At 38.0% G+C, this 26,024-nt stretch overlaps 1 protein-coding gene across 1 annotated transcript in view; it reads right to left on the bottom strand.

The window, feature by feature from the left end:
- Positions 1 to 854: 854 nt before the first annotated feature.
- LOC126249481 (uncharacterized) overlaps positions 855 to 26,024 on the bottom strand; it is a 161,009-nt gene continuing 135,839 nt past the window's right edge. The window contains exons 10-11 of the mRNA XM_049951133.1: positions 5,881 to 6,092; positions 855 to 1,184 (exon numbers count right to left, since the gene is read on the bottom strand). Of these exons, the coding sequence (XP_049807090.1) occupies positions 1,093 to 1,184; positions 5,881 to 6,092 (304 nt within the window). The 3' untranslated portion in view covers positions 855 to 1,092. The remainder of the gene's footprint in view (positions 1,185 to 5,880; positions 6,093 to 26,024) is intronic.

The raw sequence follows: 26,024 nt of genomic DNA, 5'->3' as shown, positions 1-26,024 counted from the left end.
CCACAACCTCTGTTGGTGTGTCACTGTGGTACGATAATATCCCATATGATGTGCAAACACTGAAGAGTAAAACGCAGGGTCGAAGACTTCTATGCAGATGAGGTCTCTGTCATACCATCACATTGCATGTTTCACCTTCAGATTTACCACGAACACATTTCTCCTTATCCTAAATCCTCCAGGTGTGTGTGTCACATTGGTACCCTCGCATCTCATAACAAATGAAATTTAACAATGTAGCTACATGATCTCTTCAAGGCTGACTACCTGTTTCTGTTCAACAAACATAACTTGGTCATAAAGTGTTCTTTAATATTTATGAAATATGCCAGATTTGCAACTTGAGGATAATTATACACAACATACAATGCTCATCTAAAGATTTATTTATATGCCTAATGCAGGTATTCAGAAGGGACTGCTCAACTCACACATGTGTGATAACTCTGCATTTGTAATTGATTACAACGTAGTCCTGTTATGAATATGCCATGTTTAATATTATTTGTGTACTTGTTTCCTGGTGGTGTGATTTTAACAAGTAATGGCATTTTCCATACTAGACTTGAGTGTGCATCCTTTCAGAAAAGTAGACAAAAGAAAAAATCTGGGAAGGTAAAGGAATATGTAAAGGGAAAGGGAAGATGATAATAAACACTGGCTCAGGAAAACAAACCAGATGGAAGGAAACAAAGTAAATCAGAATTACTTGACTGAATTACTTGACTGAATTACTTGACTGACTTGACTGAATAAATAAATGTTCCATATATTACTTCTTTTAATATTTTATTTTCTGAAGCAGGTAACAATTGACAAAATTTGATATAGAACAATAAATATGGATTGCAAAGAAGTGCCAGTAATATATTTCTAATCTGTTCATTGTAGGTTTTATGATCAGATCTGAATACAAAGTACTGATAACATTCAATTAAAATTTGGATTATTTTCATCACAGTGAAAACAGTGTTTACACAATGTCTTACTAAAACAATTTTTTGGAAGCTTTTCATAAACTGCAAACTTTGATAACACAGTCATCTAGAAGTGATTGATTTGTCAGCCCATACACATTTCGCAATAACAAATCTAATAGACAAAGTACTTTAATCTTAGAATTTCCAGTTGCTCTTCAGTTGCAGACAGAGGCTTGTTGGTACTGGACTGGATGGCTGCATCATCTGCGGGAATATGAAGCAATCTCAAAACTTTATGATATAGAGGAGTAAACATAATATAACTCATAAAATAAAATAAAATTTTCAGAATGCTAGCAAAAGAAAAAAATCAAATAACAGGAACATAATTCTGTACTGAACTTAAGTACAGGTGGTTCATTTAATTTTTGTTTAATAAATTATTTCACTTGGTTGTATAGTTTACATAATGTTAACTGAGCAAGGTGGTGCACTGATTGCAAAACTGGACTTGCATTTGGAAGGATGACCATTCAAATCTGCATCCAGCAATTCAATTTAGCTTTTCTGAGGTTTCCCTAAATCAGTTAAGACAAATTTCAGGATGATTTCTTTCAAAATGATTAGCCAATTTCCTTCTCTATCCTTCCCCAATACGAACTTAAGATAAAATATCATAAAAACTATCTGAACACCCCCCATGTAATGTGGAACTGAACTCTGCAGATGCCATGCCCATCTAGCTATTGCCCAATATCTCTGACACATATTTTATCTAAAGTTTTGGAATCCATCATCAACTCCCAGTTGTGTGATTATCTGGCACGTAATAACATTATTACTGCTGTACAATTTGGCTTTAGGAAGAGCAAATCCACAGTCCATGCCATTGACTCCCTGATTAAAAAAGTGCTTAATGCTTATGAAGGAAAAAATTTCGCTCAGGCTACCTTTTGTGATCTTAGCAAAGCCCTCGATTGTGTGGAGCATATTTCACTCCTCAACAAACTAGTTTATTATGTAATCACAAACAGTGAAGTGGACATTGTTTGTATTGGTAAACAGAGATCACAGCTAGCTGAAGTTAAGTGTGGTGTGCCACAAGGCTCAGTATTAGGACCTCTGCTATTTATCCTAATGACAAACGATCTACCATCTTACATAAACTCTCACTCCATTCTCTATGCAGATGATACCACTTTTTTCAATGTCAGCTCAGACATGGATATGTTCCAAACTGTGGCAAATGACACAATATCACAAGCATCAGTCTGATTTCGAGTTAATGTTTGCTCGTCGCATCATGTGAAGACTCACATGAGGTCAGGTGAAGAATGCTCTGTGCTGAATAATCATATTAGCCTTCGTGGTGCATATGTATCTCTATGAGTGGCGTCTGTTCTTTTGGACATGTCCAAAAGAACAGACACCATTCATATAGATACATATGTGCCATGAAGGCTAATATGATCATTCAGTGCTGAGCACTCTTTGCCCAATCTCATGTGGGTCTTCACGTGATATGTGAAGCAAACAGAGGAAAAAGGGCTAGGGGATACTATTTTGGTAGCGTGCAGCAAATGAGAATTTGGATTGAAGGAGGAGGTGAGCTTGGGTAATCTACGCATTTATGTCTAAGCACTGTGCCAAGGTGGTATAGATGGTTAATGCATCTGCCTAGTAAGCTGGAGACACAGGTCTGAATCCCAGCCTCGGTAAAAATTTTCATTTGTCACCAATGAATTCTTTCATTGCCTGAATGTGGCAGAGACCAGAATTTCTCATTTCTGAAAATATTCTATTTCCAGCCATGGGGTCAAACACAGAAATAGTGTCTGTTCTTTCAGACATGTTCAAAAGAACATACACCACTCATATAGATTTGTAAGCATGGATATGCTTTGTGGGCCAGGTGTGGCCCCCTACAAATTGTTTGTCAAGCCTCCTGCAGCTGTCACAGCATTTGGGTGCACAAGTCACACTGATATGTAGCGTACAAGTCACAGTAAATAGCATTTCAGTTGTTGGTATCTACTTGTTTGTGTGTAGTCACATGTCCATGTGGCACTGTGCATGTATTCCTTTGCGACAGGTACTTTAGTTGCCATTCAGCCCCTTGATAGCACTTTCAGCTTTGGGCCCCAGACTAGCTGCCAGCTGCCTATGAGCCTACACTTAGGACAACAATGACTGTCCACTGAATCGCCCAGAGGACATGGTTGTATGCAAACATAACTTTGTACAAATACACACAATTGCTGGGCATGTAAATGATTAGAGTTGCAATGGTCTATGACAAGTAGAACAGAGTGCTCTATCATTGTTCATGCTTAGTGTTATTATCAGGCCTAATATGATATATAAGAGGCACAAACAGCATCAGATGTTGAGTGATTATTGTTATGGACACAGAGATATTATGTACTCATATGAGGCAGCATTATCAGCACCTGTCAGGGTTTGAATGGGGCTTCATTGTGGGTCTCCATTCGGACAGCTGGTCAAACTATTCAATACCCAGATTTGTAGGGCATTCAGATATGACAGTGGCCCAAGATGGACTGTATGCAAACATGAAGGCAAGCTTACTTGTCATTAAGGTTCCAGTCGACAACCTCTGACCACCACAAGGGAGCATCAATGTATTGTGCACAAAACACATCATAACCCATTCACATCTGTGCCTGCCATCCAAGAACAAGTAATGAGCTCCCTGTAACATTCTTTATCATCATGCACCATTGTTCACAGACTAGCAGCAGACACGGGCTGCCATTAACACTGAAACACAAATGGCTGTTTGTAGTGGTGCCATGATCAGGAAGCATGGACTGCTAATGAATGGCATCACACTGTGTTCAATAATGAATTTTGTTCTGCAAAACCCCAAATGAAAGTTGTCGGTGAGTATGGTAGCAGCCTAGGGAGAGGTCCCATTCTTCCAGTGCTTTGCAGAGGTACAACAGCATTTTCTGGCATCACTCTGTGGGGAACCACAGGGTGTAGCTTCAGGTGACAGCTGGTAGTGGTTGAAAGAACTCTGATGGAACAACAGCACGGCATGGACATCCTCAATCCTCTCTCGCAACAGTATTATGATAACATTTTTCAACGGTAAAGTGCTCCCACACACATGGCATGTGCCTCTATGAACTGTCTGTGTGATATTGAGGTACTGCCATGGCCAGCAATATCCCCATATCTGTTCCCAATAAAATATGTATGGGTCCAGCCTGGATGTCAACCCTGTCTCACTGCCAGTATCCACAATATCAAGAACCAGTTACAACAGTATTGGGCCAGACAGCCTCAGGAGAGGCCTTTATGACACCCTTCCCATATGAATCACTGTATGCATCCAGGTCAAAGGGGTTGCAACTACATACTGATAGGTGAGCTCATACCATGTTGTTTTTTTTTTATAAATTTGACTTAATTTTGTAATCACTGAAATAACGTCACATACCCTCTCAACCAGTGAAATTTCATTTCATTTCCTCCTTAGCTTATGGGTGCTTCACTCCTGCCTGGAGTTTCCATTGTTTGAATAGGTTAATTATTTATGGGGGTATCTATTCTGCAGCAACATACATCTGTGTTCTGGTAGACTCTGTGAGTACTTGTGGTCAGCATTTGACTGTTATGGTCAGAAAGGTTGCATATCACTTGTATGGCAAGTATGCAATTAATTTTATTTTTATATACAAAAATGTTTTTGATTGGTCTGCTACAATTGGCAGTGACTAGTTGGAAAATTAAATACAGTACACTGAAGGAGCACAAGTTATGTTTAGCATCTGATCTGTAGTGAGAATTATTTAATAAATCTACATTAAAGTCACCTAAAAGTACTCTATCCCTTTCCTTCCTTGTTAGACATCACAGCAAAACATATAGTTGTCTGATGAAGCAGCTGATATTACCAGAAGAGCTCTGTGTTCTGTATATGGCTATAATAAAAAAGTGTGCAAAGCCATATACCTGTAAATGGTGCTCCAGGCAGCACCTCTTATCATTGAGTTTTGAATGGATATTTATTTTTAATACATCTTCTTCTCTTCCTCCACCCATATTATTTTCACAGTAATAAGGTGCAAGTATATTGCTACCAGAAGTAAGAATGTCAATGCTAGCACACATGCTCTGAGGAGCATAACACTTTAGCATCTTTTACCATTTGTGGAACCTCTAAGTCTAACTGAACTGAAATATGATTAGTATTACTTCTTGTCATTTGGTGTGGTACTTCCCTACTACTTCCACCCCAGGGACATTATAGACCTGAAAGCTAATGTATTGCAGCTATTCAAGTCACTTCAGTGGTCTTGACTGTAAATTGCTACTGAATTGCTCTTTCTCTATTGTAGCACTTAATGGAGCACCTAATGCTTTTTCATCTGCCTTGTTAATATGCAAGCCACACTTTCTAAACAATTCTCTATGGTTAGAAATATGGTCCCAGAATCAGTGCTTCTGATTTGCAAAAAGGGGGAATGGATTTTTGATGTGTTTTGACTTTTGCTATCAAATTAGATTTGACTTTCCTCTCCATTCTCTTTTCTCTTAATTTACTCTCTTTCCTCTCTTCCTAATGTCTATTCCTTTTCTTTTCTCTTTGCTCTCAGCATGGGTAACCTTCTCTGTAATGTTCTCACTATGGAAGACCTTCTGCAGTTTGTGCACTTAGGTATTTCTACTATGTGTGAACTTCCCCACAAAACTCTGCATTCCTGAAAAAAGTCACCATGGCATAACGCCTTTTGCAGGCTATGGCAGTACAGTCCCTACAAACTGGTCTCTGCAAAGAAATTAATGATTTTGAAAGACTGATGCATACACTGTTTTAATAGAATTTATTTACTAATTGCCACTTTAGGTAAAAGGCAACATGTTATCTTATTTCAGTAATGATCTAGGAAACATAGAAGTTGTTTTTATTTAATTCTCTGTGTGTACCTACCAGATGATGAATTTTTGCTGATGCTGTCCTCCATCTCTCTATGTAGGATGTAGTTCAGAGCATTATCTGGCACCCACGGGCTATTTGAGCTATGAGGAACAGCTGCTACAGGTAAAGTTGAGTGTCGAGCGCATAATGACTGCAGTGAAGAAGAGCGTTGTGAAGAACTTATATCCAACATGCAGCTCTTTGAGTTCACATCCTTTACCTTCCTGTAAAGGTTTTTTTGTAAGAAGCTTAAGTACAGACAACAGTTTAATTCTAAAAAAATATATAAATACAGAAATTGAAGAAAACATTGTTTTTAGATCACAGAAGCATGTTATTCCCTCTTCCGCGTGGTCTGTGCACTCAATATGAATGGCTTCTGCTCAGTTTATAATGACCCTGACATCAACAAGGTGTTATACTCTGACATACTCACCATGCCACTTCCTATTTTTTTCTTTTTCACTTTCAGCTGTGGTTGGGGTTGGGTTGTTTGGGGAAGGAGACCAGACAACAAGGTCATCGGTCTCATCAGATTAGAGAAGGATGGGGAAGGATGTCAGCCGTGCCCTTTCAAAGGAACCATCCCGGCATTTGCCTGGAGCGATTTAGGGAAATCACGGGAAACCTAAATCAGGATGGCCAGACGGTGATTGAACCGTCATCCTCCCAAATCAGCTGTGGTAGTTTCCTTATTTTGTCTCTACACACATTCCTTTTTCATATATTTTCTATACCTGTGTTACAAAAGTGTGTAATTTGATACTCGTCTTCCATTTCTCAATTTTATTGTCAATAAATAATGTAATTTCTTAGTTTCAGTAATTTTCACTAGATTAATAACAATATTTGTAAAGTATTGACTGCTATTTTGTTTGCAGGGATATTGCTGTAATATAGTTAGCAGAAGTTGGCCACAAACAGTTGCTGCAGGGATGGCACAGCTGCTTACATATATGCCTCAGCCGATCACTCAATGCAATTTTGATATGTCTCTCTGGCAATGCCTCAGTTTTTCTCAGCTCTACAGATGACTATTGTTTCTGCCTGCAGTCATTTTCACTTTAAAGTTGAAAGCTGGCAACAGTGCTGAGAGCTGTCTGGGATCTTCTTTTGCTGACTCGATTATAGGTCAAAGCAAAAATTTTTCTTACTGCCTAATTGAAATGAGTGTGATGTAAGGCATGTCAGAGGAAATAAAAGTTTCAAATATTATCTGTGCTAGACATTGTCTGACCTTCATGTGATGTCATAGTTTTAAAGCTGATACAGTTTATGGGGTGAGTTAATAGATTTACAATTGCTGCCAATCATTCCTCGAATAGTGAAGGGTTAAATCTTGTACACTCCATTATACACTGAGGTGACACAAGTCATTGGATACCTCCTAATATTGTGTTGGGCCTCTTTTCGCCTGGTGTAGTGCAGCAGCTTGATGTGGCATGGATTCAACAAGGCATTGAGGTTCCCTGTGGAAATACTGAGCCATGTTGCCTCTATAGCTGTCCATAATTGTGAAAGTGTTGCTGGTGCAGGAGTTTGTGCAGAAAGTGATCTCTCAGTTACATCCCATAAATGTTTAATTGGATTCATGTCAGGCAACCTCAGAGGCCAAATCATTTACTCAAATTGCCTAGAAAATTTCTAGATCAGTATGAAATCTGCCCATGCATATTCATTGCAATTAAGAGAAAATCATCCTTGTGTGAACAATATTGATATATTTTTTGACATGAAACAACCAAGATCCACATTTTTTACAAAATAATTAACAACATTTTAACATTAAAAATGCAAAAATGCTGTCTGTATCAGCAACAGATATATATCTATATATGACAAACCTAACTGTACTCAGAGATGTAAGATATGGATGCATCAATACACATAGCATTGCCCACATCTGACAAAGGTGCCAGTGGTAGGAAAGCTGCTGATATCACAGGCTGATCATGTGAACTTCTGTAGCAGGCAAAATAAAGCCACCCAGTGGCAGACTTGCTCTCAGTTGCTGTTACTTGACTTGACTCTGCAAGTGAACTATGACTGCTGCTACGGTTTCCCTGGATTGATTTCACCTTGTGTTTGATACTACTTTGGCTTATGACAATGTGGTTTCCACCACCACATGATGTGAGTAGAACTGCACTTAACATTATAGTTTTTGTATGGGTGCATAACAAATATTAGTGCTTGGACTATGTAAGTTTCTATTGGGAACTATTGCTTATGTTATTTCTATCAAGAAGATGAAAAGTTTCTTGAGCTTTGGCAGCAACAGCTAAGCCAGTATCAGGAATTGCTCAAGCACGTAACTAGTTTTTGCTGCAGCAGCCAAAGGCACTGCAAGCCACCCTGTTATTTCAGCTATTCAATGAACCTCAAGGAAGCTACAAAGTATATTAAAAATGCCTAGTGCTATGCTGATATCAAGTGTCTGGAACATAAATGGGCCTTTTCTCTCTCTACAAATCCACGATTATAGTACTTGGTTCAAATGCAAGCCTCTTTGTTCAACACATCACTATTTTCATCATCTAACTTAATTTCTTCATTTTTTGACAATTTTTGCAACAAAATACATGTGGTATCAGAGAAATGATTACTCTTATAATACAGCAAATCAGATGCTATAAGTTATGGAACATGAATTGTGGATTTGTAGAGGTACAGTAGAAAATGTAAATTCATGTGTGCATGTGTGTGTGTGTGTGTGTGTGTGTGTGTGTGTGTGTGTGTGTGTGTTTGTGTGTTTGTGTGTGTCAGTCATACATGGAAACATTAATATGTGAGGTAGCAATTTGCATATCTCGAGATAAGAAGATCAGTATACAAGCCTTAGGACCAACCGACCACTCCCTGGCTGAAGTGCTGCAGATTGCCTGTGCATCTGAAATACTGCAAGATGAGCAACAAAATTTTTCATCTGACTTTGAAATGTCACATGTGGCCTACAGCTGTAGCAATGCAGTGTAGAGTGTTGCCATAACAGACTGTAAAGTGGTCAACAAGTTTCACTCAATCGCTACCAAGTAGCCTCCTTCTCCGCAAACCTGGGCTACTGCCTGACATTTTCCATGGTATTAAACTTTATTTCCAAGTTACTTTCACAGTTTTTCTTTACATCCCAGACAGAAAAGTCAACATTATGAGTATGAGTGCCACACTGCAGAAGTATGCCATAGTATGGTGGGCACTAGGTGTCAGCCCCATCCAATTCAAATTAATAATGTTACAGGCACTGATTATATGCTGGCTTTGTGTAAAACTTTGTTACATGCAACAGTGCAAGCCATTCCACTGAATTTTCTTTACGATACCATTGTATTGGTCTCAGTTATTAACAAGTCTCTGTACTTCAGTGTGTGCACTGCCTTGCTAAGCGAAGTGAGTTGCCACTCTTACATCATTTTCAACTGATGGTGACTTATGATCAGGTGTCTCGAATGCTTTCAATTTTTGTAGTGGTGGATCTGTTGGTTGAGAACATTTTTGGAACTGATGCATATTCAACCATTAAATTTTCATTATGTCATGAAATGCACCTCTATGGCTCATTGGTATCCTGTGAAGTTACTTTTTGCCGATTTTTGAACCAAGTTTGGCGAAGACAGTTGACTTTCAGGCAAACATAGTCTTACAGCCAACAGCAAGTCTGAGATTTTGCAAAGGTCGTCCATTTTCATTGGTTATTGAGGATCAGATTAACAGACTACATAGAAGTTTTGCCCCCATTTGCTACAGCCAGTGGGCTCCAACATTGGTGCTGGTTAGGAAGCCTGGGAGCTCTCTTCTGTTACGAGGAGAGTTTATGGAAACCATTACTGCTCAAGCGGACATTGATTCTTATCCCTTGTCTCATCTAGATGAACTATTTCTTAAACTTTCAGGAAGAAAATTCTTTATACAAATTGATACAATGGAAGCATATTTTCAGTTGGCTCTTGATGAAGACTCGGGGAATATTTTAGTCTTAATCACACTTTTTGGACTTTACCAATATAAAAGGTTACTTTTTGGTGTGACTAGCTCCTCCATCATATTCTAGAGGTTCCTTGAACAGAGTATTCCATGGGTTCCACTTTGTGTGAATTATCTCAATGATACTCTGGTTACTTGTTGCACAAAAACAAAATATTTGCACAATCTGCATATGATTCATGTGGCCTTTGAACAGAAAGGCCTTAAGTGTAAATTTTCAGAATGTGCTTTCTTTCAACAAGTGATCATCGATTTAGGCTATATACTCAGTAAAGAGGGCCTTCTGCCCATCAGAGGATATTTAGGTACTATTCCGAACATGCCTGTGCCTAAATTCATCAAGGACCTTCAACTATTTCTAGGAAAAGTGATTTATTCCCCAAGCAGCCTTCACTGACCACCTACTAAATGGTCTCTATAACAAGGTAGCCCTTTTCCAGTAGTCAGAAGAGTTACATCCTGGATTTGTTTCTCAAGTTTAAATCAGACCTCACATCAGCACCCTGCCTTGTGATTTACCAGCCCCAGTTGTCATCGGTGTTGGCAAAGACACATTCCAACAGGGTACTAGGGCTGTTCTCTCTCATAAGTTAGATGATAGTACCGAGAGGCCAATAGCATTTATCTAAAAGACAGTTACACCATATTTACAAATTTTTCTCATCTTATCACTGTCCAAAAAGTGCTCTTGTGACATTTTGGATATCAGGAAAAATTGCCAGTCACAGCATATTGTCTTCATCGATTGGTCTCTATTTGACAAATTTCGAATAGTCCATTCATTATCACTCTTCTGCTTATCATTATCATACGGATGCACTTTCTTGCCTCCTGGCAGGTCAGAATCCAAAATTTGACTGCCAGGAGACAGTTTGTTTTATGTTAGACAGTGAATTCGAGAAATTGTTTGACGAGTTCCATATAAATTCCTGGGACATTGCTACAACAACTAGGTGTGACCTGTTCCTTCAGTGTGTCTTGCAGCATGTCTGGTTAGGTTAGCCTACCAAGCTCTCTGGTGAAGAACCACCTGGCCTTCACTGTATTTTTAATTGGCAGCACCAACTTCAATTTTGACAAGGTGTTGTGTTCCTTACAAAAAAAAGATGAATGGCAGTAGGTGGTGATGCCATCATCTCTGCAATGTTAGGTGCTCCAATTCTTACATCAGCCCCATTGGGGTATTTAGAGGATGAAGGAACTGGCATGCCTGTACATCCACTGGCCTTATATGGACAACGATGTTGCACAGGCAGTTCACGAGTCTGCATTTGACAAGTACACCAGCCTGCTGCACCCCAGTCATTTTCTCTGTGGCCAAAGTTGATGATACTGTGGGACTCAGGTTATGTTGACTTCATAGGTCCATTCTCAGGCTCCACATGGTTAATCATGGTGAGCTCTTTCTCCCCCTTCCTGTATGTCATTTGCTTCCAGCAGATAATTGCATTGGTCATGATAGTTGCTCTTGGAGCAGATCTTTGGAATAGAGTATGCACTGCAGATACTAGTGAGAAAAATGGTCCCCAGTTAACAGCAACTGATTTCAAAAGGTTTTGTAGCTGCAATGGAATTAAACATTGTACCTTACTCCTCAGGCTGGAAGAATGGTTTGGTCATACATTCTAAGCTCAAAAGTTAAACATCTTAAGAGTTGCTAAATCAGTTTCAAGGGGAAATGCCTTCCTAGTTTATTACAGGTCTACTCCATTCTATGGTCAAAGCCTTGTGGATCTCCTGTTTACACCCACAGAAGCAGCCATATAGTTTCATGTGGGTGCTCTGGCACTGTTGTAGCTATGGACATCTAGACTGAATCCAGGATGGATCCAGGAACCAATGGTGGCACAATAGAGGCACCAGGGAGTGTTGGATACAAGATACAGGATGTTGCACCAGCACTACAACCAACTGGTTGTGGCACCCTGGTCAGTGGCCTCCCTATTTGAGGGGAGGGCACAATTGTCATTGTCATAATCACATCACAGCTCTTTCTACTCCCATATCACAGAAGATGGCCACTTGGATCTCCCTTGATGTTGGCTGAGGGGCACAACCTCAGATGTTGATATGGCTTCAAATGTGGTTGAATCACCAGACCAGACCTGTCACATCCCACAGGGATGCCTCCACTTCCAGAAGGCTCTGGGCCTATGTAAGAGGTTTCACATCCATCACCATCATGGCTGATGGCCATGGATGTCTCTCTGGAGCCTTCCATCATCATATCACTCAGCTTGCGGCTGCTACTGCCATGTCTTCCTCCACCCATACTGGCCAGGCAGGTGCTGGCCTTACATGCTGGTTCAGTGAGGGAGGAATTTAGTAATGCCATCATTTCTTTCATTGTATTCTTCCTGTATAAAAATAATAAGCATGAGTTTTGACATATCGGACTGGACTATTCCCTTGCCAGTTGCTATTATCCAACCTGCCACTACAAGTGACCTTTGACTGCCATGCCCTAGCACTCTAACTCTAGAGCTATTGTTATATTAAATTCTTACATTTCTTTCTCCCTCCATTAAAACAGAAACATCCTGAAATGTCATTGCTTATAAATATCAGCTGTTTTGCCATTTTAACTTACCATAATTGCTCAAGAAAGGCATTACCAACATACATGTTAAGATAAAAGAATGGACAATCCATCATCAAGTTTTACTTAGGTTACCAATAGCAAGAATCCTGTACATGAAATTTTGTATTCAAACAAGCACACAGTATTTATACAATTCATACCCAAACAACTGTCAGCAGAACATAAACAAAACCATCTTGAGATTTCACAAGTCATGCTGGTCCCTTTAATCCATGACAACTGTGTATTAATTATAGGTTATAGATACAAACATGAAACAAAAACATAGTCATCCCAAGGCTGAAAATAACGTGAAGGAAGGTCTTCTTCAATATCTGTAAAATTGTGCATCATAACTACACACAAGGAGGGCAAACAATGTCAAAATAGTACTATCAATAAACTTGCTGTGATACAATTTTCACAAAAATATGAGACCTCTGCAAGGCAAGAAACTGACATATGCTTTACAACAATGGTCCAGCTTGTACAGCAACAGTGTTGAATTTATTATTGAAGTATGTGATACATGGCTTTTAATCTATTACTCAGTACATGGTAACAACTATTTTACTATCTTATGACAACCTTTAACATTCATTTTTCAGTTTATTATTTAATTTATGGAAGAACTGTAGATTATATACCTGCTGACATTAAACATGCTGTGTCATCAACAAAACCACAAATTTTAATAATTTGTTGTATTGTAATGTAATGTGGAATGGGTGCTTCTGGATGCCAGGAAGAGTACAGGGTGCAACCAACTGCTGATGGTGACTCCTCTCAGTACTAATGATGTGTGTCACTTTGGAATTGCAGAGGTTCCCTTTGGTTTCAGACAGCTGTCTGAAGTGGTAAGGACTGCCACTTTTACTTATGAGATGAAGGCATAGCTCACCATCTGAAGCATCATCGACAAGACTGACTACAAACCCTTGATACAGAGCTGAGTGGAGGTGTGACTTGGAGGCTCAGATATTTTGATGACTGTGTAGGCTGCAGATTCCTTGACTTGTGCCACAGAGTGGCGAAGTTTCAGGTTCTGCTTAATAGGTCACAGGTATATTACACATAGGAAGCAGCTACACAGGTAGCAAGGGCTGTGTGGAGTGGACTGGGCAGTTTTTTTAGTTTAGAGGGTCTTGGGAAATTACAAAAAGGGCTTTAGTCTCTAAGGATGGAGGGCAAACACAACAATCAGTATTGTAATTGTAAACTGCTGTAATTGTGATGGGAAAGAACCAGAGCTTCAAGTGTTAATACAAAGCACTGAAGCTCAAATTGTTATAGGTAGGGAAAGCTGGCTAACATCAGACATAAGTGCAGCCAAAATTTTTACAAGGGCCTGATGGTGTTCAGAAAGGATAGATTAAATACAGTTTGTGGTGGAGTGTTTATTCCTGTCAGAATTAACTTACCATGTAGTGAAATTGAAACAGATAGTTCCTGTGAGTTAGTGTGGGGAGAGGTTGTACATGACAACCAGAAAAATTAATAATAGGTTTCTTTTAGTGACCCCCTGATTTAGATGATACAGTTACTGCACAGTTCAAAGAAAACTCAAGTCTCATTTCAAATAGGTACCTCCCTTGTACGATTATAGTTGGTGATTACTTCAATCTACCGTCAATATGTTGGTGAAAATACATGGTTAAAAGACTGGTGGGCATAAAATATTTTCTGAAATTGTACTGAATGCTTTCTCCAAAAATTATTTTGAACAGTTAGTTCAGGACTTGACTTGAAGTGTATAACATTGTGCAAATATACTTGACCTCTTAGCACCAAATAACGTTGAACCAATAGGAAGCATCATGATGGATACAGAGATTAGTGACCACAAGGTCATTGCAGCAAGACTGAAAACCATAACATCCAAATCCAACAAACATATACAAAAATATATCTGTTTAAAAAACAGATATAAATTTGCTTAATGCTTTCCAAAGACACAGTCTCCATGCCTCCTGAACTAACTATATAGGCGTAGAACAGATGTTTCTTAAATTCAAAGAAATAATATTGACAGCAATAGAGAGGTATAAAGGCCTATCAAATAAATGAATAAGAGATGGTGATCCCCCAAGGTGCACAAAACAGGTCAGAACACTGTTTCAGAAACAATGATAAAAACATACTAAATTTAAAAGAACACAGAATCTCCAAGATAGATAATGTTTTACTGAAGCTTGAAATAAAGCTTGGTCTTCAAAGTGACATGCTTTTAATAGTTTCTCCAAAAACCTGTGTCTCAAAATATGGCAGATAATCCAGAGAGATTTTGACCTTATGTAAAATCCACCAGTGGCAATGAAGAATTGCTACCTTTACTGTATGATAGCAAAGGTAATGTTAACAATGACAGTGCCACTAAAGCAGAGTTACTAAACATGATTTTCCAAAATTCATTCACCAAAGAAGACAAAATAAATATTCTGGAATCCAAAACAAGAATAGTTGTCAACTTGAGTAACTTACAAGTAGATATCCTCAGTGTAGTGAAGCAGCTTAAATAACTTAATAAAGGCAAATCCTTTAGCCCAGATTGTGTAACAGTTAGGTTCCTTTCAGAGTATGCTAATACAATAGCTCCACACTTAGCAGTCACATACAACTGTTTGCTCAAAGAAAGATCTGTGCCTAAAGACTGGAAAGTGCACAAGTAGCATGAGTACTCAAGAAAGGAAATATGAGTAATCCACTGAATTACAGATCCTTATCATTAACATTGATTTACATTAGAATTTTGGAACATATGCTGTGTTTGAACATTATGAATTACCTCAACGAAAATAATCTATTTACACATAAACAGAAAAGAGTCAGAAAATACCATTCTTGTGAAACACTACTAGTTCTTTATTCACACAATGAACTGAGTGCTATTAACAGTCCATCTCATACTGATTCCATATTTCTAGATTTACAGAAGACTTTTGACACTATCTGCACAACTGACTTCTAATCAAATTGTGCCTATGGAGTATTTTTCTCAGTTGTGTGACTGGATTTATAATATCCTACTAGGAACATAAAAGTTTGTACTATTTGATAGAAAGTCACCGAGTAAAACAGAAGTGATATCTGGCACTCCACAAGGAAGTTTTATAGGCCCTCTTCTGTTCCTGGTCTACACAGCATGAACATTAATAAAACTGATAAACTGCAGGGACGGTTTCCTGACTGGGAATGGACGAAAAAAGATTTTATGAATGGGTCATCAGAAATGGATGGTGTGCGTGCAATGATCACAAATCATCCCAGCACACAGTACAGAGCTGATTGCATCCACATCACAACAGATGTTCAAAGTGGCTTCCATGGGATGCAATGTACACAGTTGTCATACAGGATGCACATAATCATACTTTGGCTTACTCAAGCCACTTGGCTGGAGCTTGTACTAGGGTTCTCCTCAATATCCTGGTGCACACACATTCTGCTGCCTCCCTGGATGTTCACCTGTCTGAAAGGACCCATGATCACACAAATGCCCAAAAAAGGCTTGAAACACTGTGTGATGTGGTTGGTGTCTGTGAGTATACTTGTTATGGTATAGCCTTGCTGCCTCTCAACCATTTCCATCTGCTTGGCTGTACGCAGGCACCATCTTGGATTGTTCATGACATGAATACCAGAATATTCTACTGCTTACAGTATGCTACATCAATCACACAGCCTGCAACCCACAAGGAACATGTGGCATGTGGTCAGAGGAAGTTTCATTTGTCAATGCCATCCACTGTGGCAATGATGCAATCCCAGACACATGTTCACAGGACCTGTTTTCCTCCATTTCTAGTCAGGAATCCATCCCTGCAGTCTGTCAGTTTTATTAATATTAACTCTGTATAAATGATTTATGAGACAATCTTAACATACCTCTTAGGTAATTTGCAGATGATGCTGTCATTTATCACCTGTAAAGTCACCAGGCGATCAAAACCAATTGAAAAATGATTTAGACAAGATACTCATATTGTGTGAAAAGTGGCAATTGACTCTACATAATGAAATTAATGAATATCCAATAAATTTTGGTTACACAATAATTTGCATAAAACAAAAGGCTGCCATTTCAACTACTTAGGTATTACAGTTACATAAACTTAAATTGGAATGATCAAACAAATAATGTTGTGAGGATGGCAAGCCAAAGATGATTTTTTATTGGTATAATGCTTATAAGATGCAATAGGTCTATTAAAGAGACTGCCTACACTACGCTTGTCCATCGTCTTCTGGAGCACTGCTGTGCATTATGGGATACTTGCCAGATGGGATTCACAGAGGACAGCAAGAAAGTTCAAGGACCGGCAGCTTATTTTATATTATCATGGAAAGGGGAGAGATTTGTTATGCAAATTGGGATGGCAATCATTAAAATAAAGGCGTTTTTCACTATGGCAGGACATTTTCATGAAATTTTTATCACTAACTTTATCTTCTAAAAACGAAAATATTTTGTTGCCGTCAACTTACATAGGGAGAAAGGATCATCATTGTAAAATAAGAGAAATCAGAGTCCACACAGAAAGATTCAAGTGTTCATTTTTCCTGTACATTGTTTGAGAGTGGGACAGTAGAGAAACATCTTGAAGTGGGGTTGACCCTCTGCCAGGCACTTAATTGTGAATTGCTGAGTAGTCATGTAGATGTAGATGTAAATGTAGATGAATATCAACAAAGAAATATCAAGACTATTTAGCAATTTCAGCATAAAGTACAAAGTAAATTGAAAAACTAAAAATTGAGTGAGAACGAGTGTAAATATTAGCAGTTGAAGTAATTACGTTACTTAGTAGAAACTTAGATTTTTTTTAGGTCTAATTGTTTACAGTTCTTATTATGTGAAATTTAGCTTTCATCTACATTTACATCTACATGGTTACTCTGCAATTCACACTTAAGTGCCTGGCAGAGGGTTCACCGAACCATTTTCATACTACTTCTCCACCATACCACTCTCGAATGGCGTGTGGGAAAAAGGCACACCTAAATCTTTCCTTTTGAGCTCTGATTTCTCTTATTATGATGATCATTTCTTCCTACCTAGGTGAGTGTCAACAAAATATTTTTCTTTCGGAAGAGGAAGTTGTTGATGATTGAAATTTCGTAAATAGATCTCGCCACAAAGAAAAGTGCCTTTGTTTTAGAACACTCTGTGTTTTAGAAAACAATTTATGAAGAATACAGTGACTTGACTCAGTGTTATGGATCACATTGTTTGATGCCTTACAGAAAATGAAAAAGAAATGTACTGAAAATTATTATTTGTTAATTCTGTTGTTTTTGGAGTGAAAAATTTGATGGAAAACACTGTGTGTGAAAATTGTTTTAGTATTGTGGAGACAAAAGGCATGCAGAAGTGACAAGTGATGTATTCAGAACTCAAAAGTGAAAAAGGTATGAAAACAATGGGAGGGGAGGGGGATGTGATATGGGGTTTGACCAAAGTTTTGGGAGTTCATCTTCAGAAGGGAATGTGCTGTGAGAAGGGCTTATGAGTCAACTTAGAGGAAATAATGACAAAATTGACAAATTAAATGAAACTTTGAGTGTTAGAAATGATGAAACAGTGACGTGAGTAGTGATATAACAGAAAACAATGTCAAAATTGACAAATTAAATGAAAAACTCAGTAAAAAATTTGACAAAACTAAAAGTAAACTGGGTTATTAAGTGAAAGAAACAAATGGCAGAATTTCCCAAGTAACCAGCAAACTGAAAAATGAACTTCAAAATAATATCAAGACAAAATGAAATGACTGACATTAACTGCTAGTGGGCATTGATTTAAATCAATGGCGAAAATCAAAAATTTGTGTCAAAGAGGGATTTGAACTTGAGACTCCTGCTTACTAGACAGATGTGCTAACAATTGCACCTTCGGAATACAGTGGCCATCACAAGTGCATGGACTACCCTAGCATGCCTCCCGTCAGACCTAAATTCTCAACTTGTCCACACAATACTGATGTAGTATCCCTTACACATTATCCTCGTAACACACAGTGTTTCACTGATTCCTGTAAGAAGCTCGAAATTTAGCGTGGACTTCAATGCGAGATGCTTATAACAGTTTCCACAAAGAAACTTTGTCTCAAAACCTGGCAGAAAATCCAAAGAGATTCTGGTCGTATGTGAAGTATGTTAGTGGCAAGAAACAATCAATGCCTTTTCTGCGCGATAGCAATGAAGATACTATTGAAGACAATGCTGCCAAAGCACGGTTACTAAACACAGCCTTTTAAATGCCTTCCCGAAAGAAGATGAAGTAAATATTCCAGAATTTGAATCAAGAACAGTTGCCAACATGAGTAATGTAGAAGTAAATATCCTCGGAGTAGTGTAGCAACTTAAATCACTTAATATGAGGGCCATTCAGAAAGTAACCTCCGGTTGATTTAAAAAAATACACCAAGTTAAATAAAAATATTTTAATATATACATCTTACAACTACATCTTTGCACTATTTTTCTACATAGTCTCCATAGCGATTGAGGCACTTATCGTATCTCTTCACAAGCTTTGAAATTCCTTCTGCATAAAAATCACCCGCTTGTGCCTGGAGCCAGCCTGTGACCGCATCTTTGAGCTCTTCGTCGTCATCAAACCGCTATACAGAACAAACGCTGTGGTATGCTGACTTCCGGTATCGTTTTTTTGCACGATAACGCCCGTCCTTACTCTGCTCGCAGAACAACGGCCCTTCTTGAGTCCTTCAAGTGGGACATTATCAACCATCCACCTTACAGCCCAGACCTGGCACCAAGTGATTATCACCTCTTCATGCATTTGAAGAAATGGCTCGGGTCACAGCGGTTTGATGACAACGAAGAGCTCAAAGATGCGGTCACAGGCTGGCTCCAGGCACAAGCGGGAGATTTTTATGCAGAAGGAATTTCAAAGCTTGTGAAGAGATACGATAAGTGCCTCAATCGCTATGGAGACTATGTAGAAAAATAGTGCAAAGATGTAGTTGTAAGATGTATATATTAAAATATTTTTATTTAACTTGGTGTATTTTTTTAAATCAACCGGAGGTTACTTTCTGAACGGCCCTCGTAAAAGCAAGTCTTCTGGTCCAGACTTTATACCAATTAGGTTCCTTTCAGAGTACGCTGATGCATTAGCTCCATACTTGACAATCATATACAACCGTTTGTTCAATGAAAGATCTGTACCCAAAGACTGGAAAGTTGCACAGGTCACACCAATATTCAAGAAAGGTCGTAGGAGTAATCCACTTAATTACAGGCCCATATCATTAATATCGATATGCAGCAGGATTATGGAACATATATTGTGTTTGAACCTTGAAGAAAGCGGCCTATTGACACACAGTCAACATGGGTTTAGAAAATATCATTCTTGTAAAACACAAGTAGCTCTTTATTCACATGAAGTGTTGAGTGCCATTGACTGATTCCGTATTTGTGGATTTCCAGAAGGCTTTTGACACTGTACCACACATGTGGCTTGTAGTGAAATTGCATGCCTATGGAATATCGTCTCATTTATGTGACTGGATTTGTGATTTCCTGTCAGAGAGGTCACAGTTCATAGTAATTGATGGAAAGTCATCGAGTAAAACAGAAGTGATTTCTGGCATTCCCCAAGGAAGTGTTATACACCCTCTGCTGTTCCTTGTCTGTATAAACAATTCGGAGATAATCTGAGCATCTGTCTTAGGTCATTTGCAGATGACGCAGTCATTTATTGGCTAGTAAAGTCATCATAAGATGTAAATGTAGATGTACACAACCCAACAAGCCACATTCCTTGATGTTAACCTCCACCTCAAAGATGGCTAAATCAGTAACTCTGTCCATATAAAAACTACCAACCACCAGCAATACCTCTACTTTGATAGCTGCCACTCATCCCACACCAAGAAGTCCGTTTCGTACAGCCTAGCCACCCATGGCCATCACAAATGTACTAGTGAGCAGCTCACCCTAAATATGCCGAGGGTCTCACTGAGGCCTTCACAGACTATATTTACCCTCCCAACCTTGCAACTGAACTCGGGCTCGTTTACTACCTATTTTTTCACGTGGCTCATCTGTAAAGGGGGTTGGTAGTAAACGGTTGCATTTGCGCCCCTATTATTGAGTCTGATATTGGCTGGCTTTTGAAGAGCAGTGAATTGAACTATACACGTTCAGATTGAAACTTATTTATTCAAAAGAAACACTTTAACGTTGTGGCCAAGCATTTTTAAGTTCACAAATAATAATCGGTGCAATTTGTACACTGTTTGTCTCACACCCACACACTTTCACTTTGTTCCTTCGCATACCCTGCCGTCCATGCTTGCACTCGCGGCACTTTGCCGCTCCCAACTCACCACCACAACGGCCAATGACAAAAGACCCCGATTTTCCCGCTCCATACACAGTCCTGAGTCGGGTCACATGACACCACAGTAGTCAAAATAATTGCTAAACATGGCCACAATTCGTTTACAATATTTTATAATATTTAAATACTTAAATCTAAATACATTATATAATTTTTACAAATTATCACCACACTTATATAATTCGTTGCAATTAAAAAAAAACCAAAACACTATCCAACGGAACTACAACGTCCATCAAAACACAAACAAGTATTTTCCGGTCTATTTTGCCAAGCATATTATCTCTGCTGCCGTGCTTTAAATTTTAAATTACTTGAAAGAGTTCCATATTATCCCCTGTTACCTTACAACCTTGTACAAAAACAGATCTCCCATGTCTTATCTTTCTAGTTACCCACCACCTCCCAGAGTCCCACTGTCTGGCCACAGAGAAACATGAGTGCCACCCAGGATTGGAGCAACTGAATTACATTCTCCACTAGGGTTTTGTCTACCTCTTATCATGCCCTGAAATGAGATATGTCCTACTCACTATCTTTCCCTCCCCTCTCACACTGGTATTCCGCCACCCACCAAACCTACACAACATCCTCATCCATCCCTACACAATCTCTGCTCCCAACCACTTGACTCATGGCTCATATCCCTGTCATAGACATTGATGCAAGACCTGTCCCATACATCCTCCCACTGCCACCTACTCTACTCTAGTCACAAACGTCACCTACCACATCAAAGCCAGGGCTTCCTGTGAAACCAGTCATGTGATCTACTACCTCACTTTCCGTCAGTCTTTTTGTTGTGCCTTTCTGCGAATCAGCATCTCCACTGTATGGTGAGTAGCATTTACCTTTTCATAATACTGTAATATATGGAATACTGATTTAATAACAATTAACTAAATAATTATTGAAGATGGGATATCATGCTTGTTACTGGTAGTGAATAGCATCATATAGTAAAGTAGAAACAAGCACTGAAAGACAAATACATTATAGTTCATGAAGAACTTAAGAAAAGAATCTGTGGGGTTACTATCACTGGAGTTATGTGCAAAATTCTGACTATAATGGAATAATTTACAGTATGTAACTATACTTGACCAATTAACACCTTTTTACAGCAGGTACTGTGAAGTGATATTTCTGAAATAGAAAACAATTTGTTTTCATACTTCATAAATATTAACAATTAGTTGTTATTTGTATGATTAGTCTTGCTTAGGGAGGTTTCAGTATGTTGGTACAATATGTACATAAGACGAACATGCAGATTTTCAAATTTTGTTCTAAATATGTCCTTGGAAACAGATGTGGAAACAATTATAACAACGAATGTATAGAGCAGAAAGGGTTATCAATCTATTTAATGTCTAATGAGGAAAATATGAGCATTTTTCTATCTCATTTACTAATGATCATACTAATCAGTACATGAAGATGCTTTGTAATTTTTTTGTAGTTATCATGACTCTATACCTACACTGTAATGAGAATATATGTATCACACTGGTATGAATAATATAGTATATTTGCTCACACTCCCAGTTTTTGAAACATAAACCTTCACAGTTGTGTAAATGAATTTGTAACGTATACATTAAGTAATCACATGAGAAGGTTAGACTAGTACCAATGAAAACGAATTTAACAAAGCTAAATTTACTTGATTATTACAATGGGCAAGTTCTGCTCACACTGTACTTACATTTGCATATATTTACTAACACACCTATATAAAATTTTGAACTCAATTAAAATTATTACTAAGAGTATTATTATCTTAAGTAACCACTGATACTTATTTTTTTGGTATGAACATTGTATCTTTCATGCCCTGGGTTTAAATCAAAACTTATGAATTTATACATTTTGTAGGAAATAAGAAACATGTGACTGAGTTTAAGGGAGAATTCAAGTACAGGAGACAATGGTGGATGCTTGATCTCAAGAGAAAAGAAGGAAGAAAGAAGATGAAGACTACTTAAAGTTTTTTTTCTATTTCAGTGTGTCACATACAACACAAACAATTACCCGGTTATGTTTATATAAAAAGACGCAATTTTTTGTAACAAATCAAAACCTATACTGACTTAGTTCAGATTGTAGTAGTTTTCCCCCCTTTCTTGTTATATAAACATTATGGCAGAATTTCAAGCATAAATTTTGTATATGTAATTCAGCGGATGTGCATAATGCAACACTTCTGAATCTCATATTGGAGTATGTGATACACAGTTTTTAATATATTATTCGATGCATGGTACCAATTCTTGTACTATCTTATGACTACATTTTACATTTATTATTTATTATTTAATGTTATATGGAAGAATTTTAGATTACATACATATTGACACTGAACACTCTGTATCATAAACAAAATCACAAATTTTAATAATTTGTAATAAGGTATTTATGAATTTATAATTAACTAAAACAAAAGTGTCAAATTTAAAAGTATATCAACTCAGTTTTCTAGTGCAGCTATTTTCCTATGAAGTTATCATTTTGAAAGTTTCAGAATATCATGATAGAAATAGCAAGTCTACTTAGTATTGTACCACATAAAGCATAAATGAGAAAATGTCTATTCATGTAGTGGCAGTAGGAGAAAACACATATAAAGGTTAAGAAAATGTGCAAGCTTTTGAAGCCAATGGCTCCTTTTTCTAGCAGAAGGGTTGAAGGAGAAGGAAGAGCGATAAAGGAAAAGGACTGGCAAGATTCAGAAAATGGAGAACATTAAGGAAAATTCATCGTAGGTCAGAGGAGGCTTACCAAGCAGAATGAGAAAGAAAGACTCATGTTTTCAAAAAGACTGACTGTAATATGTGATGGGGTTCATCATGGTAAGAGAGGAGTCATTGGAGAATTAGAGATGGCGGGAGTTGGGAAAAAGGCAGAGGGGGGGATTTAGGTAAAAAAGGAACACAAGCAGGGAAATAGATTGGGAAAAGGTAGAAAAATTCACACAAAAATCATGATAACAGACAACAGTTAACAAGAGGTAATAGGTCAGTGAGTAAATCTCACAAGAAAATTGGGCTATATGGTAGGAAAAAATTATGATAAGAGAAAATTATGACAGTGAATTGTGATTGGGCAAGTTCTTGGAAAAGACATGAAAACAAACAGAAGCTTAAAAACAGGGCAAACAGAAAGAGGAAGTCATTGGCAAAACCAGAATCTGATGCACTTTGAAGGTAACATAATGCAGGAGATGGCAGTAACGGCTGATCAGTGAAGTTTGGCAAAAAATAACCATACAAAAAGATGAGAGAATCACGTAGAAGCAAGGTAAGTGGCAAGGGGGAAAGAAAAGAAAAGTGCTCTCAAATTTTCAAATAAATTGGCAAAAGATGATTAGCAGAAGGTCCTGCAGTGTATAGTGAACTGTAAACAAAAAGTTATATGCAAATTCATAAATAGCAATAGATCTGTTTATGCACATATAAATGATTATTGGAAAAGATGTAGGGGCAAGATGTTGGTTAATACAGGTGGTAAAAATAAATAAACGAGTGGACTAGCACGTAAGGTTGAAAACAGACAACAGTTTGAACAAGACAGACAATAACAAAGATTGACTAGGGGGTTACATAAGAAGAAATGATATCTACAAGAGCTAATATATCAATGAAAACAATCAACTTTTGAAAATAAAATATAAATGGATAGATAAAAAAGAATATATTCACTGAGTAACAGCAGGAGAAAACACATGAAAATTAAGGACATGTGCAGGCTTTTGGAGCCAGTAGCTCCTTCTTCTGAGCAAAGGGTTGAAGGGGGATTAAGAGGGATAAAGTGAAAGACTGGTGAGGTAAGTCTTCCCTGCCCTAGGCTTCTGGATAGCTTTTCCACAACTCTCCCCATTTCCTAAATCTCACCAGTCCTTTTCCTTTCCCTTGAACTCTTCTGCAAGAAGAAGTAGCCACTAGCTGTGAAACGTGCATATTTACAATCTTTTATATGTGTTTTCTCCTGACACCGTTTAGTGAGAATTTTTTTTTTATCCAGCCAATTATATTATACAGTAAAGTCTTGATTAACTGAACTTGGGTCAACCTAAAACCTGGTTATCCAAAATGCCTCTAAAAATTGCAAAGCCCAAAATTAATATTGTACTGCACAGAACTAATTTGAGGGTGAGTGTGTTCTGAGCTACAGTTAGCAGGGAGAGTTGAACATATGAGCCTGAATTGCTTCCCAGCCTCAGACTCATCAGTATAAATACAGTGCATTCCAGGAGGAATGCTCAGTATTCAGGAATATGATAGGAACTATTATTGGAAAAAAAGTCTAGGAAACATGGGCTCTGAAATGCACATCTTAAGAACTATGAGCCCTTTTTCAGTAGAAGATACGTGTTTCACAGAAGTGAAGGAGAAGTGCTCATTGCCCTTAAGGTGTGAGCCTCAGTAGCTTTACACAGTTCACCTACAGTGGATGGACTAATTTGACACACCCACCACAGATGCCAACCAGGGACTATGGTCACACCAACCAGGCAAGAGAGACAATGGGCAACAAGCTCATTATCTCTGACAACAGCAACCAATTCCCTGTACCCAATATAGCAATCTGCACAGTATAACCTGTGGCCCAAGGGTTGCCAGAACAGCTGCAGTTCTATTTCAGATCAAACTGCAGTAGCAGTTATGATGTTACGAGCAAGTGCTGTGGACTGTTTAGAGATGCCATATGCAATACACTATATTAGTACACAGACTTGTTACTGGAACCACCACAGCCACAGTGCTGCATCACAGATTTGGACTTAGTCTTGTGTAGTACGTTCAGCATGGCGCACTGCAGCAGTCATTAATATTTATTTATTTAATCTGATCTGTTTAGGGCCATCAGGCCCTGTCTTTCATTGGGCCAGGGTTTCACACATACAGTAGCTTTTTTACATCATAGTTACCTATGTAATAACAGTTTTAATATGACAAACAGTATTGAAATTATTTGAGTTTCTAAAGTGGCTATGTGAGTAAATAATACTGACTATGAAATAATGAAGTTAATACTTGCAGTACTCATACTACTGCACCTGCTGCCTCTAATACTGATAATAGTAAAAATAATAACAATAATAATAATAATAGTGACTATAATGACAATAATGATAGTGATAGATGTAAAAAGTACTGATAGGTTTACAAAATATATGTTTTCTAATATACTGAGTTCTGGGGAAAGGAAATTTAAGGAGAC

The sequence above is a fragment of the Schistocerca nitens genome, chromosome 3 (genome assembly GCF_023898315.1).
Source record: "Schistocerca nitens isolate TAMUIC-IGC-003100 chromosome 3, iqSchNite1.1, whole genome shotgun sequence".
Classification (NCBI taxonomy): Eukaryota; Metazoa; Arthropoda; class Insecta; order Orthoptera; family Acrididae; genus Schistocerca; species Schistocerca nitens.
The sequence above is the reverse complement of the archived record's forward strand: the minus strand, read 5'-3'. Positions and strand labels throughout refer to the sequence as shown.